The 22,188-nt window shown below is 39.3% G+C and overlaps 1 protein-coding gene across 5 annotated transcripts in view; it reads left to right on the forward strand.

Annotated features, from left to right (window-relative positions):
• Positions 1-1,122: 1,122 nt before the first annotated feature.
• smoc1 (SPARC related modular calcium binding 1) overlaps positions 1,123-22,188 on the forward strand; it is a 56,893-nt gene continuing 35,827 nt past the window's right edge. For all 5 annotated transcript variants that reach the window (XM_044046797.1, XM_044046799.1, XM_044046796.1 and 2 more), the window contains exon 1: positions 1,123-1,460. In XM_044046797.1, coding sequence (XP_043902732.1) covers positions 1,359-1,460 — 102 coding nt within the window. In that variant the 5' untranslated portion in view covers positions 1,123-1,358. The remainder of the gene's footprint in view (positions 1,461-22,188) is intronic.

The raw sequence follows: 22,188 nt of genomic DNA on the forward strand, positions 1-22,188 counted from the left end.
AAAGGGACCTACTGTACAACACTCACCTCTACTTTCATTCATTCAGGTGGGTCAAATATAACTTTACATTATAAAAAAATGACTTTTTTTTATTTACTATACAGATGACTTGAATTTAGATGGCTGACTTTGAAAGCCCTCTGCAGCCTTGCCCCAGGTTATTTAAAGCTGTTCTGTGTAACTTTTGGTGATTTTGCTATTGATAAATTAATGAACACATGTTTTATTTGGCTCATGTGACCGCAATATTTTTTTATTATTATTTTTATATTTTAGCAGGAAAAAAACCCAAAAGTAGAAAAAAGCATACACTTATTTAATCCTCTCTATAATAATAACTAATAATCATCATTAACACACTTTTTTACTAATCACTGCATATATACACTCATGAAAATTCCCACTCACCAAAAAACCTACATATATATGTGCATAAATAAAAATATTTATTTATGTTGTCGTTTAGTCTTTGTGAACAGAAACATATAAAAACAAAATGATCAGATTTGACTGAGGGAGCGTTTGTGTGTATACAGCAGCAGAGCAGGGGTGGGGCGGAGACAAAAAAAATAACCTTGAATTTTTTTTGCAGTAGAATTCACGTTGTGTATCCACTCATACCCTAACCTCCTTGCCATTAAAAAACCAATCACTTCCTGTGTGCAGTGAGGGAATGTTGCCGGGCAACACTTACAAACACAGGGAGTCAAGGAGCTGATGGACTCAATCAGCATTGTGTGAACTTAACTAACTAACAGAGGTTTCTTTTATATTTAAATATTACATACTACAGCTTTAAAGTGTTTGGGTTGAGTCAAGTGCCTAAACCATATGTAGTTGTATAGGTTTCTATTTAACATGATTCTATTCTATCAAAGTATCACCTCTGTTCTGTGCATGGTGATAGTCTCTCTCTCCCTCTCTCTCCTCCAGAGTTAAGTCTTGGACCAAGCCTGGAGTGGGCGTGGTCGTGAGCTCAGCTTCGCTGTCATTGGTCAGCCGCATTTGTCAGTCACTGCTGCGGCTCCCTCCTCTGCTCTTAAATGAGGATGCGATGGATACACGCTCGACTCAACCTGTGGAAGCTGTGATGAGAGGCTGATCCTCCCGCCGTGGACAAAAACCCACACTCACCACCATGTCATGAGAGTTCACGTCCCACGCAGGACACCGTGATCACATCAGGGGACAGAGGACAGTAAATCCCCGAGAGACGAGACACGCAGTGAGGAGGCGCTGTGTGTTGCGTGTGCGTCTGTACGAGCGCGCGCGCGTGTGTGTGTGTGCGTATTTGGACCTGTTGATCATCAGTGACAGATCTGCCGCTCCCAGATTCACGCGCTCACCCACGCGCAATTATGTCACCGTCATCTTTTCTGCTCTTCACCTTTTCTCACCTGTTGGCGCCTCTGCTTCTCTGTTACCTGCCTCAAGGGTCCACGCAGAAGACCGCCTCGCGGGTGAGTACACGCACGCGCGGGCACACTAATCCTAATCTGAGTCCTAAAGTTAACCAAATCCTTAGACATGCCTCAGTAGCACCAGGCTTTGGTCTCCATGATGACTACTAGTCGTGAAATGGTCACTAATGCACGCACACACATACCTGTGTCTGCACATGTTCCACACAGCTTTAGTTACACTGAAGAAGTTTGGGGCCCCAGGCTAAAGAGTCCTGTGGGGGCCCTTCATCAAACTAGACCAAACCCACATGTCATGTCAAAACTGAAAAAGCTTCAGTAAATAAATGTGTCATCCATGTATGAGCAGCTAAGACAGTGCACCTGTAGAATGTCCTCGTGTCTACTAGACATTTCATACTCTTTGATTGTCTCACTGATAATCTGTCAGATTATTTTCTTGATTTATCGAGTACTTGTGCTCATCGTTCTTTACCAATCCTGGAAATGATCTGGTCGAACCAAAATGACTTCTTTAATTATTGGAAAAACAACCCAAAACACTCAAAATAGTTGAGGATTAATTGAATTGTTCATTTAATAGGTTAATTGAACACCTCCATGTTTTGTAAAATTCCAAATCTCTTCATCAGATCCGTCTGTTATTAAAATAAACAAACAGTATAAACAGTATAAATATAGACACCAGAGTATAGATTTTAAAAGTAGCATGACTCCTTGACTTGAGGGGAAAGTCCAGAGAGACTTTTGTGGACATTTGTGTTCTCACATGCTGTCCACGATGAAATTCAAAGAATCTTTATCGATAGCGGGTTAGAGGGATTGGGGTTGAGATATTCTGCGAATACACAAATTAAAATGACTTGTTGATTTATGCTTTATCAGAAAAGTGCAAACAAAGTATTTACAATCTACTATAATAAGCAACATCAACTATAATCTGCAGATGTTTTACTGCAATCCTGTGACAAAAAGAACAGAAATACTCAAATATGAAGATAGTACTGACATGTATTATTAATGAGAGGATTTATAACTGTGCTGATTTTGTCCAAACCACATGTTAAAACCAACAGTATTCAACTAGTGGTGTATATATATATATATATAAAAAAAGGTTAACAATTCTTGTCAAATTCAAGGACTTTCCACAATGAAAATCAAGGAAAGAGGTTTTTGAGGGATTGAGGGTGAGATATTCTGCTAATACACAGATTAAATGACTTGTTGATTTATGCTTATCTTGGCACGTAAAGAGATCCTGCTGCTGCAATAAAGTCCTGAGTGATAAGTGCTTACAAAAGCAGCTTGTTCATGTTGAAATGCATTCAGCCTCGCTCTTGATTTCCCCCAAAACCACACGCTACGCTCTCCCAGAAAGTGATATTTTGGCTGTTTTGTCATTTTTCCTGACTTTATTCAACAAATGTTCATCTGATCTCACTGAGAGTCCAGACAAAACCAAACTTTTGGTTGCATATGTATGATACTGAGATCAGAGCATGCAGGAAAAGCCTCAAAGAGGTCTTTTATTTTACAACCTAGCCTCATTTAACCCTTTGAACAGAGAGCATTTTGGCTGCTTTTTCCATGACTATGTTTAAACATACACTATATACAGAGGCTATAAGAATGTGCAACATAGAGTGTCTTTTTTCAGCACAACCTTGGCAATCTGATGAAATAAATCATTTTCACCAATTATATAAACACACCTGATCAGAAAGTACTCAAAATGGTGAAAATCGGATTGAATTTGTGAAATATGGAAATATGTCACAGTTCAAAGTCGACTTGGCTCATTTTTGTGAACAAAAAGAAGAGAAAAACATCATAACTTGTGTTGTTGGAGTTTTTTGGAGCATATTATTGTGTATTATTCCCACGGCAAATTACCATGGGTGCACCTGTGGCACAGATCTATGCCGCGTGAGGTTAAAGGGTTCAAGGTACAGTGTGTCACATCTTTACACGCTGCAGCTGAATATTCCTCGCCTCGCCCCTCACCTCCAAGTATGTAGCTTCAGTTAGCATCAAAACTCAGAAGATGTTAGCTGACCCTGCTCCTGGTGGAAACCTACAGTCAAAGGCTCATTCTGGGTTCATCACGTGGTCTTACATATTGTTCTTTCTTGCAAACAAAATATCATTTTAATCATTCACAATGATTGTATTTTATTTGTTTGAAAACATACTTTTCGTTTGCAGTGATTGGAATTTTGCTTGCTTCAACTCGTGTTAGTGTTTGTGCTCCAAACATGATCTTTGCGCTCCCTGTGATTCTGTCCATGGGCGGGGCTTAGGAAGCTGCTTGCTGATTGGCTACTGAGTTCCAGAAGTAGACACAGGCTTGTAGTCACTGTCCATCTGGAACTCATTTGTAATATCTCAAAGATAATCGGACAAACGTTAGATACTTACAATTATTTGAATTATTACCATTATTACATTTACAATTATTATAAGTACCTTGTCGGATGTCGGCGGGTTAAACCTGGGGGAACGAGTTCCAGACGGACAGTGACTCCAAGCCTGTGTCTACTTCCGGTCCATTAAGCTGTCACTCCAAAACTAAGTAGCCAATCAGCAGGCAGCTTCCTAAGGCCCGCCCATGGTCAGAATTACAAACACAAACGTGTCAGAGCAAGTGAAATTCTGATCATTGCAAATAAAACGTTAGATTTTGCGGTTGATATTTGTTTGTTCAATTCAAAAAGTGTCAAGTACAAAAATGTTGCTTGCTCTGTGAAAAGTGTCTTATTCCATTTAAATTCTGCGTTCCCCTTCACCTCACCTTCGTCCTGGCTTTAGTCTCCTCATCTCCTCCAGACCTTTGTCACTGTCATGTCTCCTCATCTCTCGCACACACTGCTGCATTTGTTCCCTCTTTCCCTCTGTGTGTGTGTCTCTCTCTCACTCTCTCTCTCTCGCTCACTGTTTTTTGGGAGCTTTTCTTGGAAGCACCCGTGTCACTGTCTGCGGCAGAGACTGAAACATAAGTGAGGAGCATTGTGTCAGTTCACAGATGTAGTATTACAGTTGTGGTCAGAGGAGGCGGAGGTGGACGAATATGTGATACAGCCTCACATATTGGAACTATTTCACAATGTTGTTAAGCCCATCACCCCCGTCCTCACACACTCACACACACACACACGTTTGCTCAGCTATTCTGTTTAGGACAATTCATTTGGACAGCCTAAGCAGATCGTTATCCCTAAATGTAACCATATCCAGTTAATGGCTAATTTTAACCTAACCACAATTCATATCTTAGCTCTGAACTTTATTAGTTCCTCAGAAACGAGGTTGCACCTCATCAGGACCAGGTTTTGGTCTTCATGAAGACTACCGGTCCTGACAAGATCAGTGTTTATGCCAGAGAATGTCCTAAAGAGGTAAGAAATACAAGTACACACACACACTGTGGTCAGAGCTGTTTTGTGGAAATAGCAACAGGGACTTTATATTTTGGTGAATCACTTCTTTTCTAATTGTTTCTTATGGACCAGATGATGAAAAGGTGGATGAAGGTGTGGAGTGTGAGGCTCTACGCGCATGAAAGTGCATCATGTGTGGTAAACTCAGTTGGCAGATTTGTGTTGTGGTGCACGTCGGATAATAGAAGGGCACAGGCTGTGAAGGGAATTAGAAGATAGACATGTGAAATGTGATTTATTGGAAGGGCTGTGTTGCTTTAGTGAAGAATGTTGCTCAGGTTTCATGCATCGCTGTTGGATGACAAACTATTGCATTTGGCCTCAGGAAACCTCTTCAGAACCACACTGGATCAAGTCCAATACACAGAGTGGTTAATCTGGTTTTTAGTCCTCAAAACACTACAATACAAGTTTTTTTTATACTGAAGCAGCAGTAAAATCTTGATATTTCGAGATGTTTTCCTCGTAGCGAAAGTCCATTGTGGATTTAAAGCTGCAGTACGTTGTTTTTGTTGGCGTTATTGTTGGTCTTTGCAGAAATGACGTTACTTGTACGCTGCTTCCTTCATCTGAATACTATCAGACCTGACTGAGGGAGTGTTTGTGTGTACGCAGCAGCAGCAGCAGCAGCACAGAGGCGGGCGGGGACAAGAAGCATTTCTTTTTTGTAATACATGCAACATATGTAATAATTTCATTATTGCCCGTAACCTTTAATTAAATCATCTCTGCATCCTCTTCCCTGCCTGGATTTGGCATCGACACACTCGGGCCTGTGTGCACACACACGCGCGCGCTCACATCGCAGCAGATACTTTTAACATTGCTCACAGCTGCGCTTAATACCAGAAATCACACCCACACCTTCCACATTGATATCAGGAATAAAACTTGACTGCATAGCACTGCTCCTTTCTCATTCTCCCCCCAAGGCTCACTGATGCAATAAGTGCACGCGTCCAACATTTCACAGAGTTTGGGGAAAACAAGTAATTGGGAGACTTACAAAGCTTCAGACCACTTGAACTTTTTTGCCTTGTGATTGTTGCGGTTTATGCATTTCAGCCACATCTGTCTTACTCACTTTGTCCTCATTCTTGAAAGTTTAAAGGGATAGTTCAGTTGCTCTCTGTTTGGTTTTTTTCACATGTGGCCGGGAACTAGCTGGATGTTTTCTCGCACTGGAAATGAAGCTGCCAGCGAGGAAACAAGCAAAAAACGGATTTTAGCTACGTAACTAAAGGCTCACATAATATCTACACATGTCTACAACATCTTAAAAATATATCTTTTCTGACTGGAAACTGCTTAAAGGAATCCTCCACCAATTTGCATTTAGCTTTGTATTACTAGAATAGGGCTAGTATTTTTGAAAAATTGTGCTTCCCCTGAGTTGAGAAATATCTTCATTCTTTTCTTTGTTAAAGCAAAGATGGCAGACACTGTTTACATTCTGGGAATGAGGTCCTTTCCCCGACGAGTGGGTCTAAAAAGTGCAGAATTAGGATTGCAGTTTCAAGGCTCGGACCAAGTGTCACTGGTGGGCACGTAACACATAAAGGATGAAGATATTTCTGAGGTTGGGAAGCACAATTTTTCAAAAATACTACCCCTATTCTAGTAATATAAATTAAATGTAAATTGGTGAAGTATTCCTTTAATCTCCAGCACCGAAGTCCAGAGAAAAAAAATCACAAATTTTACGTCACAACACACAACACATTGTTGAGCCACATCAAGATTTCATTTGAAATTCCTAATTCTTCGACTAAAAATAGTACCTGGTACCAAATACTATGCTAGTGGAAACACAACTTAACTTGGCGAGGTGAGGAGAGGCGAGTAGAGCCGGTGGAAACACGCCATTAGTGACAGAAACTTCCCAAAGGAGGCAGCAGTAGACCAGCAGCACCTGTGTCCTCACAAGATAAAAACTCACAGGAAATGTGCTGGTTAAACTTCAGCAGGAAACTATCACTCCATTCTTTAAGTAACATGGTAATCAAACAGTGGGAGTTGGCAGTGAAACGCGAAAAACACATTTAGTTTAAATAAATGGCGGCGAAGGAACAACATGATCTCATTGAAAAACATTTTTCTTATCTTTCTAATCTTGATGCAACAATCTGCTTTCTGTCGAAGATGATTAAAGCGAACATTTAATTGCGCCTCGTAATGACTGCAACAATATTTCGCAGGTTTTCCAGGAACCGTCCATCTAATGAGGCAGGTGGTGGACAGGCAGGGAAAAAAAAAATCGTTTTTCTTTTACCTTGGCTTACAAATAAGGACAAAATCCACATGTACACATCCGTAATCAGCTTCATCAATTCAACCTGTTAGTGCCAGTGATCGGATGTGATGAGCAGTCAACCTACATACTTTAGAGACTGCATCAGTGACGACCCATAAACTTATTGGAAAACAAACATAAACAGTCGAGTCTGAGAAGTGTGGCGGCCAAGACTGCATACCGTCAGCTTTAGAAAGTCGGAAAGCCTTTTTACAGCTACAGTGCAGGTGTGAGATGCTGGCTTTACATATTATATAGTCAGTCATCATCTAACTGCTTTATCCTCCACCAGAGGGTCGCCCTTGTTCCAACCGGGGCTCGAACCCTAGTCTTTTCGCTGCAGGGCGAGAGTGCTAACCACTACATCACCGTGTGACCCCACATATTATATAGCGACAATTTAATATTGCACTTCCATAAAAGTCAATAACTGCAAGGTGGCATAAAAACACGTAATAAATACAAAATGAAAACGAGTCAGGAGACAGGAAGTGGACTACAATGCAGGGCATTGTGGGTAAACATATGCATGTGGAGAACAATAGCTGTGAGAAATGTCTGAGTCTGAGTGAGTTTTCTCGTTCATTGTTTGTTTTGTCTTCTCCTTTCGGTAATTGTTGATGCAGTGCCGCCTCAGGTGAGGAGGGGAATATGTTATTCAAAAGGTTCGGTTCATTTCACTTAAGTGCAGTGAGAAAGCAAACTCGGACTGGCTGAATGAGTCACCAAGGTGTGTGAAAACGACCTTAATCTCATTTGAGACTGAGTATGAAGGCATTTGCGCATTTTAAATACTTTAAATATTGTAATGGCGCTTTAGTGGCTGAGCTGCTGTCCCTGTGTCTGTGTGTGTGTGTGTGTGTGTGTAGCCTGCTCTGGTTGTGACAGACCGTGAGGTGATTTTTTTCCCCTCATGACCACTGAAACCCAAAATGAATTTGTCCCTTTTGCATTGAGCTTGATGTGCATGGGAAGGTGAGCTGTCATTTGCAGCCAAATGATCCACACGTATGTCCCGTGGCCAACAGACACAGATGAAAATGCTGGCAATGTAGGCAATTGGATAAACGTACAACTTATCAGACCAAAGATCTGGATGACGCATGCAGAGTGAATGGAAAACTTCAAAAAAAAACGTAATTGCTGTAGTTTTTAATGACTGATGGCACGTAGCAACGACATCTAACGACCACGTTGAATGTTCTATATAACAACAACTGCTGGATATTAGTTCTGTGTCGTCATGGCGTCATCTATGGTCGAGACGTGTCTGCAGAGTGAAATTAAATCAGCTTGCAGACTCATACACCAACTCATCTGTCAAAATCAAAGTGTGGACCCTATATCGCCTCCCTGTGGACCTTCTGAGTAATTTCCACAACACTGCAACTGCAACTTTTTTTCTGGAGGACTTTGCTAAGTTATGTGTTATTTAATTCTCTTTTACTGCAGTGTTACTTGTTCTAGCTACAGAGCTGTGAGGTGCAGACACAGTAAATAAATAAACATAAATAAATGTTAGTTAGAAATTAATATAGAACATATATGTATATACATATATATGTATATATATACATAAATATGTATGTATATATGTATATATATATAAAAAAAACTTACGTTATTCTAACTACTACTTCACTGTTAGCTGATAATTACCTGAACGTGTCGCTAACGTTTCTAGCTTGACTGGCTTCAGGGGTGTTGCTACTAGCAGTGCTAGTTGTAGCACTAGCTAGCGTTGGTAGCTTATGTAGCAGTCGTCACTTTCCATGAGTCAAAAGCGGTACATTCTTGAGCTTTTAAATCCCGTGTTTGACCTGGTGCTTCATCAGGTTTGAGGTGTTTCTATGGTCCGTCTTGCATTTCCGCGTCACAAATATTACACTGAGCACTGTCTGCGTCTAATGGTGTGAAACTTTTGAAATTTGGCACCGATTCATTAAAAGTGAACCGATTCATTAAAAGTGAACCGATTCATTAAAAGTGAACCAATACTCGGTGGTACCAACACGCAATGGAACCAAGTACAAAAACTACTGTATGTGCCCTCATTTGTAAACACAGGTTATACATATATATATATCTATATATATATATATATAGATATATACGTATACATTTTTAGTTCCCAAATGAGTTGATAAGATAAGTTGAGATAACACAATAGCATCATAAAGTATTTTTAACTATTTTCAACTGTTAGTTAGTTGTAGTTACATTAATGAATATGTTTATGAAAAATTCAGCTGTTTTGTTGTCAGTCAGCATTCTCCAGGCTGAACACGGACAGATAGAAAGGAAAACAGACTCCAAAGCATTCCTGCTGTGTGCTTGTCAGTGTTTGTAACAGCAGCTCAGATGAGAGCAATTTTTGGGGTTAAAGTGAGGAGAATTCATCGGCGATGTGAAAAGGCTCACTGCCAACAAAACATCTTGTCTTAATAAGAAAATCCTCTTACAGACCTTATCAGAGAAAAGAGGTTCAAAGCATATTCTGATCATGACAGTGTGTAACAGTTAGGCTTCTTTAAAACTTTGTACAGCATTCATCTCGTGCATGTATGACCTACTCAATTAAGAGAATTTCCTGATAAGAGATAACATTTTCCCTTTCCTTCTTTTTATTAACTTAAATTCTGATAAGACAAAAAAAACCTCTGCTTGGCTGTCATCATCTATGTTATAGGATACAGAGTAGTTGTGGTTTTGATTGTAGATCATATTAAGTGGACGTAAGTGTGGTACATATCATATGAGTGAACACCATTGTGACCAAACCTATTCTAGTGCAGTAAAAGGGTCGAAATGCTGCCCATGTTAAATCAAACACAGTGAAAATGACCACTGAAACCCAAACACTGGGTCGGGACCCACAGATGGGCCACAGGAGATTGGTTTTGGGTCACCAAACAAAATTGCAGAATTTTCCCAACATGTTGAATCACGTGCATACAATTAAGTTTTAATGAATTTACTAAACAACCTCTGAAAATGAGACGTATTAAGTGTTAACAACAGTTTTCCATCTTTAAAAAGTGGGTTTAAGTTTAAAAAGTTTAATATATTGGGAAGCCTTTGCTTTGGATCGCGTAGAACAGAGGTGTCAAACATACGGCCCGGGGGCCAGAACTGGCCCGCCAGAGGGTCCAATCCGGCCCACAGGATGAATTTGTTGAAATTTCACACTACGATTACAATCTAAACGTAATGTCAAATGCAAAATTTTTCACTTCCAGATACCTGTGACTAAATGTTTGTGCCCTTATAGATCCAGTGTGATGTGTACATAGTAAATTTAGGCATGATATTGTTGAAATTCCACTTATATTTCTCAAGAAATGTCATGTTTTGTAAAAATGAAGTTCTTGTTGGTCATAGGTTATTATGCTATTATTTTACTGGTCCAGCCCACTTGAGATCACATTGTGCTGTATGTGGCCCCTGAACAAAAATGAGTTTGACACCTCCTGGTGTAGAAGGAGCAGTTTGTAGGAATTAACCAATAAATGTATTTTACAGTTTAGAATTTGACAATAAAGGGAGAAGACAAAGAGGAAAGAGCACAAGGTCAGTGGTTTTATGGTAAATGGAGGAGATTCGAGAGTTGTTGACCGTAATCACGCACATGTGTAGAGCACATTTCTCCATTTAGTCTTTATGGGGGGAAAAGATTCTGGTGGAAGTGATAAGGTCATAGTTTGGCATCGTCCTCTTCTGTGAGGAGTCATGAAATAAAAAACCTGTTTGATTAACTTTGCCCCGAACAACAGTTTCTGATTACTGGCACCAAATGGAAAAAAAAAACACTGGAATCAGTTGTTGGTGATAAAGCTTCGACAACATAAAAATACATGATTCAGATTATTTTATTTTGTTTCTCAGAACTGTTATTGAAGTTTGGAAACAGAAAAATCACTACAAGTCCATAAAAAACTTGTTATTTTAATTATTTGGAGACACTGACAGCAAATTTCATGGCAAGTCTGTCATAAAATGTTTATGATCCTTGAATATTGTATTCACACAGAGGCAGGCTGTGTTTGTGCAAAAAAAAATATTGGAGGAAGTTTACGATATGTCTCTCGTGTAAAAGCTGATATGTTGGCTGTTACTCTAGACGTGGTCAGATGGTCAACCAAATATTAAAATAAAAACTCAGAGGATTACGAATTTCCACAACAATTTCCAAGGAATTTGTTGTCAGTTTTTCAAATGTCTTGTGCATGAAAATTACACTTTGGTGCATGGTTGGTACATGAAAGAGATGAAAGTCGTGCCTGGTAAATGGTTTAACCTTTGGGTATCAATGTTTCAGTAATCCTCATTAGTATGGATATTTCTTGTGTACAAATAATATATATATATACATATATATATATATATATATATATATATACAGAATAGAAGTCTATCAGCCTATTTCTGACTTGATTGATGAAACTCTTTGCACAGACTCTAGTGTTACTGATGCACAGACTCGAGTCGTTAAATCATCGTGAAGGAATAAACACTTCCTGTTTCCAATCAAACTAGCTCTGCCACATATTATATATATTTCCTTTATTATATTTGAGTGTGTGATCTGGGCTTAAGTACGCAGCGATGGTGTGGAAACACACACACTGCGTGGGAACAGCAGACAGCCGACTGTTCTGTAGCCAGGATGTGGTTGTAGTGACAAACGAGGAATGTTGTTAAAACGTTTTAGAGGCATTTTTGAAAAGGAAGTAAATTCCCCTCCACCTTCACACAACACTTTCATTGAAATTTTCCATACACGGCTTCAAGAAGGAAAACAAGAACAAGAACAGGACTCTTTAACCTCTTCAGGTTCTTCAACCTCTTTTAAATGTGATAGTGTCACAAATGTCACTCACAGTGACAGGGGATCGTCACCACAGTCAGCTGTTCCTCGTTTGACATTTGACATCAAATGTCAAATGATTTGTTGTGGATTGTCGCGGGGTGACGATGATATTATGTGGTGACATGGACTATTTTTATGCAGCTGACAGACAGTAAGGATAGTACGTTGTGTTTTCAGGGAGAGCATCTTATGACTTGGCGGCAACTAACAAGTTTCATAATGCACTCATCGGTCTTTTATTTTCTTATTTAATCGATTAGTTCATTAAATGTTGATTGGTCTTTCCCAAACTTCAAGATGATGATGTTCTTAAATGTCTTGATTTGTCCACAAACCAAAATGATCCAGTTTGAATTATTTCTTTGTTATATGGAGCCAGGGAATATTCACATTTAAAAAAAAGTTTCTAATAACTGATTACTTTGATCATGATCTTTTCAAAGCCTTAAACAGGTATTTATTGTGTCTCATGTTTTACCCGAAAATCTTCTCTATTGTTTCTGCCAGAAATGCCACAAGCGGTTAAAACGTTATTTTATTATAGATTTGTTTGTAGTAAATAAACCTTGGTGAATTATAAGGAGAATGATTATTAGTGCTAATGCATGTACAATACAATACAATATTAAACAACTAATAGAATGATAAATGTGCACAGTCATTGGCCTTCAGGTAGAAAAACAAACACAGCATCATATTTAGTATTTTTTCTATTCAAGCTTCTATCTTTGTTGAATTTCTCAAGTTTAACAACAACTTTGCTCAACCCTTATCCCACGACGGTAATTACATGAAAAAATTAAATAAAAACAAAGTTCTGTAGCATGGTGCTACACTTAAACTCTTAAAGGCGGACCCTCCCTCGCGTTCCTGCTGCGAGCGGCACATACACTTTGCACCTCATGTGTGAAACTTCAGCTCCTTTTGTGCTTTTCCAGTTCACAATATGTTGAAAATGGTTACCCTTTGAAGACAAAAAGCAAAAAACAGGAGGAATATGTGGGAAAAGAGACTGGGCACAACTTTTAATACATTCCTCTTTATTTTCTCCACTTTTCTTTTATAACACTGTTAAGTGAAGTGTGTTGATTGAAACAGCATGAAGGATGGCATTCACTTTATAGATTTCGTGCAAACCAAATGCTAATTATTGGACAAAAATGATTAACTGGGCCTGTTCTAAGCACACAACAGCACACTATGAGCCCTGACAACTTTTATTGGCTTGTTACCTCCATGGATGGCTTACTTTTATCCTCTTCTTCTGTAGGACTGATCCACTTGTTGGCTAGTGGGGATGTGAAAAATCTAGTGCTGTCAATGCTAATTTTCCTGAACAAAGTGTGTGCTAAGGAGAAATAAATACAAAATGGATGGTGATGAAAACCCAGGTGGTAGTGACGAGAATCACACAACCACCCGACCCAAGCTTGTGCCAAAAAACAGGTTGGCATTCAGCTCGCGGCTCGCAATCGCAGGCTTTCAGCAGTGCTGTCGCGAAATACTCTTCTCTAACATTTTCAGGATTGTTAAATCTTTTTAAATGATCTACAGTTCGGCATTGTTTAGTTTGATTCTTGTGCCTCTTCCTGTGACGGCCGTCTGACGACGTCACACATTTTCCCTGGTTATGGCGCCACGAGTGGAGCTAGTGGAAACACACCATATGACACTTAAGCCACTACAATAATAATAACCCAATATGCAGGGCCATGGTCAGGGTCTAAAGAAATCACACTGTTTGGCACTTAACTTGCTCCCAAATCATTGTTTCATAATTTGAGCCCAATAAATCCTGGCAACGTCATCTTGGAATATTCCCAAAAAAAAAGATTTAGGTAGTCAGCACAATTGAACGAGGATCTGACCAACTTCAGCAACCCGAGATCAGAACAGTGCCCCCACAGGCTTGTAAGGTTGTAAGTGAAATGAATGTCACGTCCTTTTGGCCATGAATTATGGATTTCCATAAACATATGATGAGGTCCAACGTGTTCACAGCAGCTGAAGAATGTTTGAAAGATCCAGGAGAGGGTGTGGCGCCTGGCTTGAACATGCGGGAGGCAGGACATTCACCCCCTCACCCACTCGCTGTGAATTATCCCGAAATGTTCCTGTTGACACACAGTTTTCTAGAAAACGCATTGATGGAGTCACCAAGGCTGTAATTTAGGGCAAACTGTATGTAGCATACTCTGAGTTTATTCTTAAATTCTTTAATTCTAAATTGTTCTTTTTGGCAAACTTTGTAGTTTTTTTCACATGCTGTTGCAACAACTAGTAATGTTAGAAAAACTACAACACCACAGCGGATCTAGCTAGACCGGAATCAAAACAATAGGCGTGCTGCACACACACTTGTTTGGGCTAAAGAGTAGTAGGCTAACGTTACATTTTGAGGGGATGGCGAGCGCTGTGCGCTTCTCCGTCTCCTAGCGGGCTCTCCGTATCCAACGCAGCCTGGATAATTTCTCGACGCACTCCCCACATCCAAGTAATGATGTATGCAGTGTTACCAACCAAGCTGGCAGACCCCCGAACCCTAGTAAGGAGACCTCCGGAGACTGCTAGCTCCTTTAGCTTGGATTAGCTCATTACGGCAACAACACATTAAAAGGAATAACTCAAAATATGCAGGGTGACAAGAGATACTGTCTCAATAAAGCTAGCTGATCCACTTTTCTATGTTGATAAGAGCATTAAAATGAGAAAAAATTGTTAATTTTTTCAATTTTTTGAAAAATGTGTTAATGGCAATTAATCGCACTTTTTACTAGTTAATGTCAAGTTAACTATGACATTAATGAAATCAATCGCGATTAAATATTTGAATCGTTTGATAGCACTATAAATGATATTTTGGTGGTATCTAATGTGGTTATACATCCACCACCAAACCACCTCTAAATGTGTTTTTTTGTGCATTTAGGACAGACTGAGAGAGTTCGGACCTGAACTAAACATGATCCAAACAAGATTGGATCACCCAGGATTGATGTTAATGCCAGATCGGAACATGGTCTGAACCAAGCACCCAGTTGTTTCCATTTATTTCACAAGTTAGTAGTTTGAGTTATGTAATGCACGCACCCTGAACTTGGACATTTCACGCAATATGAATATCTGTTAGCTTAAATGTGTTGGCAGTGCATCAGTCAAGTGGAATGATTTTAGAGGTCCACAGTGCATGACCCTGAACATAATTTCATACCACATCTGAATGTATGACGCTGTGCAATCAGTTTTGAAATCATTTAAAAAAAGTTACGGCAAAAAAAGTAGTTTTATTCAGCTTTCGTCTTCGACGTTTTAAAAGAACACACACCCCATATATAACGATGCCACATCAGACAGTCATATTTCTCACAAAAATATCTTCGCTAATTAACAATCGCACTTTTCCGGGAAGAACAGACTCAATCTGATGTGGAAAATGACCATGTCCTATTATGCAAGCTTTTCTTTTCACATTTTTGTGTTATTGGGTAATTGAGATTCTACAGTTACAGTTATTTGGAGATGAAAACTCTGGCGATGGGATTTTAAAACTAACCAGAAGTATTAAATTAAGTGTAATGTTGCCTGCGGACGAGCGTGCTATAATTTTGAGTCGTAACACTGACAACACAGTGATTTCCAATTGCAACATCAGCAATGTAAATTACTGGAAGTCCTGACTGTTGGTTTGAAACCTTATCTCTCTTTGTAGCTCGTAAACTATTGTACTAACACTGACGGCACCGCTGACCACAAAACTGAAAAAAGAAACACGAGAGACACTTTATGACTCATTGTTAACTTGTGTCAAGCGTCCACTGCTACCACAGTTCGGCTCGCTCACATCATCAAATGATGAAGTGAAAAGACCGCAGCAGTGCGTTTGCATGTTTCACCTCCTCGGCTACAGATGTTGAACACTGAAGTGACCATTTTCCAAAACAGAAAATAAGGTTTAAGAGTCTGAGGTGAATTTGAATTTCTACAGTGTCTGCGTCTAAATAAAATAAAAAGTTCCTTACTTACTTTTAACATTCAAAGGTTTCAAACGCTGCACAGAAAGGATTTCATTTGTCACCTATAAATGACATCATACTGCTGTTTTACATGTGGTTTGACTTAGAAAATTAGCATAAATAATACAAATTGAAATGCTCCAATTTCTCTGCGCTCAATAAAAAACAAGGATATTGTAAAATACTCTTCAGTATAATGGTCCTGCCAATAATTCACAATAAAAGAAAAACACGGGGGCTTTTACTTTGAAATTGGTAGAGAACGTGTTGTGCTTGTGACAAATTTGACAGATAAAAGCACTGACAAGCTGTTCCTGCTGCAGCAGTGTGTTTAAAGACAAAATAATACAAAGCAACTTGAGGAGAAAGACGGAGAGGATCAGTCACTTAATCAGGAAGAAGACCAAAACTTGTGATTCTGGATGTCATCAAAGTAGAGACGAACAACCATCCACTCTCACACCAATCAATTTAGAGTGTCCAATTTGCATCATCCCAAAATCTACATGTGTTTGGACTGCGGGAGGAAGCCGGAGAACCCGGAGAAAACCCACGCAAACTCCATGCAGAGAGACCCTTCTTCAGACCGGGTCGCGAAACCAGGCAAGAGTTTCTGTCCACTACACTCCAATTAGTGTTAAAAAAAATCCTTAAACTGCAGCAGGTCAGAAGACATCGGATAAGGAGACGTCTCTTTCTGAAGACAGTTTGCGTTCATGACCATAAATGTGTTTCCTGTGAGACCCAGTTGTTTCCATTCATTTCTCTCTGTATGAAGTTGACATAGTTGTGTTTCAGTTATGCAACACACACACACTCTGAACTTTGAAACCTTCTGTTATGTTTTAAATGTACCTTTATTACCAGGCAGGCCTCTTTTGGTTTCCATAAATTTTCATGCAATATGAATATCTATTAGCTTAAATGTGTTGGCAGTGCATTACTCGAGGCAGTCTGCACTGCATGACCTCATTACAAGCGTTAAATCACACAAAATAACATTGACTTAGTGTTTAGCGTGCTGAATTATACAACTTGAACTCGTTTCAAAAGCCCCTGAACATCATTTCATACCACATGGAAAAATATGGAAACCAATTTCCCTGCTGGAAGGTATAAAAGTAGATTTAGTTCTGCAAAACACAACAGTGCAGTTTGTAACAACACTTGAAACATTGGTTGGCAAGACGAGAATAAAAACAAATCCAGGGCAAATGAATGTGATGCTTGTGTTGCATTCACCCGAGGAACGGGCCTTATTTTTTTGTCAACCTTGTGTTTGCGCGAGTGCTCCCGTCACCGTGGGAGGATCTGGTGCGTAAACCAGACACAATGTTAAACAAAACTCGAGGAAGCCTGTTTATTAGTAAAGCAAGAGCTGGTAAATGTAATACACGTCAAACCAACTGGGACCAACTGTTAGTTTTATGTTGTTTGCTTTTTAAACCCCAAAATCTGTCCAAAGTAATGAGCTCGACCCCGCACACATAAAACCAGCTGGAAAGTTTAACCCAATTGCATCTACTGTAGTGAGACATAATCCACATTCTACCTTTGATACATTTCACAAAACTGTCAGCTTGTTAAGTGTTTACATGTATTAATGATTCTTTCTTAATCCTATTCTTTCTTCTCGCTCCATCACTGTGGCCCGCGCTGGAACAGAAATGCTGCCAGTGACAATAAAAAAAATAAGACCGTTCTGCTAATGCTTTAATGGTTGCACAATGGATTTTGCATTTCCCTGATTTTACGAGCGCTCACGGCTCTGTTTGCTTGTGGCTAGGTGTGTGTGTGTGTGTTGGGGGAATTTTGCTTGTTAAATGTGAGAATCTCAGAAGTCTTTGTTTCCCGGTCGAGATATCAGTACCAAACCATTGTGCAACTCCCCTTCAGCTCATCTTTGGTTTCATCTTGTTTGGTGGCCATCAGACAGAGGATACCATGCCCTGACATTATTAGAGGACTTAGCTGTCGATTAAAGATTGCATTGCTTTGAAAGGGGTTGTCAGGGTGAGATTATTCCCTCGGTTGTGCATTCAATACCCCATTATGTTGTTTGGCACAACAGACTCTTAAGAGTTTGATGTGTTGCCGCCGGTAACACTATGAAGTAAAATGCGTAGCGATCGCATTTCTCCCCACAAGCTAAATAGTTAATGTTGGAACAATGTGTGTTCCTCGCTAAATCCAGTAATAGCTACCACAACAAGTTAGTCTGTTTAATTAGTTTTGTCTGATTTGGAATTGAATCTCGTAGTGGGTCTCAGCACAGGCCATTGTTGTCTTAACAGGATGGGGCGGCTGCTTTCTCTCAGGAGATAATGCCAGGTCCCGTCATCCTGGCTAATGCTGCTGCGGCTGATCGCTGTCAGACAGACCTGGGTCAAACAGCAACTGAAAATAACCCTAAAAGTGTTTGTTTTAGACCTCTTCAGTTGCCAGATGGGTGGGGTTTACCGCAGAGAAACCACAGAAAAGTGTAAGGAGGTTGTCAAGTCTTTGATGATCGTCTATAAACTGGCACTAAAACACAAATGTCACTCCTCTGGTTGCGCCTGCTGGTTGTTTGTGATCCTATGCTCTGGTTTTTCATGGTATTTAAATGTGAACCACATGCATAGTAATTGCAGTGACAGAATTGACAATGGTCCCGTAGAAGTGGTTGTGACACTTAAGTTATTTGATAAAATGACAAAATAAAATATATGAGCAGTGAAAAGTAACAAAATAAAAATAACAGCCAAATGTATTCATTTATTTATTGATCTATTTACTGTAAATCTCTCTTTTAATCATATAACCGTCCAATAGTTCAAACTTGGCAGACTGAGGGCACCAGTGTGTGCAGTGCCAACTCTGATGAGGTTTGGATAAAAAAATGTAAGATTTATCAGGAGAAATGCAACAGCTATGTCACTAAAAGTGGCGCTTCAGCCACTGTTTACTCATGGCAGAAGCAAACAGAAACAGTGACCATTTTAAGCCAACTAGAAAAACATAAAAAAAACAGCTACATGGCTCACATTGAGTACCGCACTAGTACTATTCATTGTTTTTTTCTTTTTAAACACTAACGGTCAAATGAAAGCTTTGGTATATTCTCTATTGCTGTGTGATATTCAGCTTTATAAACACAACTGTCGTCATGATTTACATTATATTGTTTTAGTTTTTGCCAAACATTCACACAATTTAAGTTTATGGGAGTTCTGTCATTTCTTTTTTTTTTTTCCTTTTAAATTACACATAGTACTTGAAACGGTTCCTCCCATGGATTTTTATATATTTTTTTGTCAGTGGTTATTACCAACAGCATTGGCTCTTAAAGAAATAGTTCTAAGTTTGGTGGAATATGCTGATTTGCGTTCCCATAGCCTAGCTTAGCACTAAAACTGGAAACACATTTTGTTAGCGGTCACAAAATATAAGTAGAAATGTATCTTTCCCTTTGAATATAGCGACTGACTTAACAGAAGTTGTATATTTTATGTACAGATTAGATCAGTGATTTATAAATGGGGGTCTGGTGGATTTGGTATAGGCTGTTTCTTTTTTAACTTGCCTATTTTTGCATTCAAGTAAATGGATGTAATATAAAGTGTTAATCTGCTTAGTTTTGGACCCCTCTATAGCAAGATTGTTTATCTCAAGGTGCTATAATAAATTAGTTTAGAGTAGGTTGCAGTATTTTTGGTCCATGGACAAAGCCAGGTTTGCTGGTTTAACCCATTTCCAGTCTCCAAACACGAGCACTTTTAGCACTTTTCCATTATATAGTTCTAGCACTACTCGGCTCGACTCGACTCGTTTGTTTTTTTTGCTGAACTGATACTAAAATGTGACGTCAACGGACTGCTGGCTACTGATTGGTCACTGGAAAAGTCCTGATTTTAGATTGGTTCAAAAAACCTGAAACATGGATTAATCTCCAACATTTAGCTTTTCTAAAATCTCAATATTTAACAGAGGAGTCCGATGTATTTAGTCGGCGATCAGCGATGATAATGCCACCATCTGGACAGGAGAGTGTTGCGCTACAGGGAGCATGCAACGTTAGCACGAATGGTCTGCATGGACTCAAAGTGTAGATACGCTCGCATTTGTCTGTGTGAACCGCCACACCATTTTTTATTGCGTGGACTGTTATGAACCTCTTCAGAGATGGAAAGTATGCTAATCCACTGCCATCTGTATTTTAGAGGGATGTCTCCTCATCTCAATGTCTCTCCAGGAAGTGATGCAGTTTTTAACTTGTGTGCTATTTCAGTAATGTAATGATGAAACCATTGATAGATTTCACCATTTAAAGCTAAACAATCTCTGTTTTGACTCACAGTTTCCTGTCCTTTATTCAATTTTTTTGAAAAAAAGGAGCCGTTGTGTGCCAGAGTGTCTGGTTTCACCTTTATGGGAGACGAGTCTGTGGGTGGGACAGTGTGACTAAGTAATGACTACATGTGGGAGACTTTGGTAAAGAGTGTTTATTTCCACTTACCAGGCAATGCTGTCTCAAAATCTGTGATTTAAGGCTTTATTATGACAGCGGAGGTAGAGAGGCTGTGTCCATTAAGGTTGTGAGTCAGGAGTGGCGAGTACGGGTCAGTCTGTGGGCAGAGGACAGACTCTGTGGCTCTTCACCTGGAGGAGTAGTTGGATCCACCTAAATCACTTTTATAGCTTACTTTGGATGGTTGTTTTTTTCACCGATTAAACAGCTCATCACGCAGACAAACTGCTTTCCATTCCACTTTGGCTCAGTCCATTCGATTCTTTTCAGCCACTTTGGTGGAAGAAATGTTGCTCTCTTTCTGAGTTTGAGCTGGCAACACCGTCTGTAATATGAAATAAACAGCATGCCATATGCTTCGACAATAGCGGTGCATGCTAGTTTTTTATTATTCCCATCCTTTGCTGAAGCCAAGAGGATGACACACGAGTTAAAGCTGACATGATGTGCTGTGTTTGCCTCCCTGTCTGCGCTCTCTCATGAAGAAGCACGTCGTGATTTAGTGAAACTGAATCAGGATGTGTGCTAAATCAAGCTGTCTGACGAGAGCTTTTCTTCAGCGCTTCTTTGCCAAGGTTGAAATCACTTTAAACTGTCTGGCTTGTTCCGGACATATTGTTACAGCGAGGCGATTTGGAGCCGTCATATGCTGAGAAGTATTTTTCCACTTTTGTTTAAATTTCCTCTCACCGTGCTGTACAAGCACAGGCAGATGCTCTGTATCAATTTAAGGAAAGTATTAACCTTTCCTTGGAGGAGTTGAGGCAGCCAAAATTTGGGTATTGTTTTATATGGGTTTAAACCTTTGGCCTTGACTTTATTTAACATCTGTTATTTAAGAATATGTGCCTTTGCACATTAAAGTTGACGCAAAGAAACGTCATGAAGCGCGACGTGAATAAGTGAATAAATAACAAAGAAATAGAACAGGTGAAGTTGACATACAGTGATGATGAGTTGGTGCTCCGTCACTTTACTTTAATAGAAATTCAGGACACAGCCAACACTGAAGAAGAGAGGGTGAAAATAAAAATAAAAATATATAAATAAATCAAAATAAAATTTCGAAAAATAAAAATATTATTAATGTGCAAATAGCCATTGTGAGCTGTCTGCTGTAGATATATAGTGGCACAAGTTGACTGCCTCCACAAAACAAGGCTTTTGCCTTAAATAAATATAGAAGATTATATTAGATTTGACTGTTATTACAGCAGCAGGGTTGGGAGCAGACAAGTACTACTGTAGGATCTAAAATATATTTAGTATTTTGTAAATACAATATCAGCACTATAAACATTGAAACCGGGATGTACAGGTATTGCAAAAAGTGTATAAAAAATGTTATTAGTCATTCACTTAGTTGCAACGTCATGCATTTGTCCATGTTGTCACTGATGTGCAAGAGCCTCAAGAAAAACAAAAAAACATACAGGTTTTTTTTTATAAAACTAGTGCAGTGCACGTGCGAAATCTATTTTTGTGTGTGTGTTTTTAGTAATTGTTGGTTTGGTGTGTTTGAGTGCTCATTGTTACTATTACACAGCACGTACAAGTTCAGTGACATTTTTATTTGTGTATGGTAGAAAGCAAATACTGATACTGACATAATAGCATATAATAAAGATGGAACATTTAACT

The sequence above is a fragment of the Solea senegalensis genome, linkage group LG16, assembly GCF_019176455.1.
Source record: "Solea senegalensis isolate Sse05_10M linkage group LG16, IFAPA_SoseM_1, whole genome shotgun sequence".
In the NCBI taxonomy this organism is placed as follows: Eukaryota; Metazoa; Chordata; class Actinopteri; order Pleuronectiformes; family Soleidae; genus Solea; species Solea senegalensis.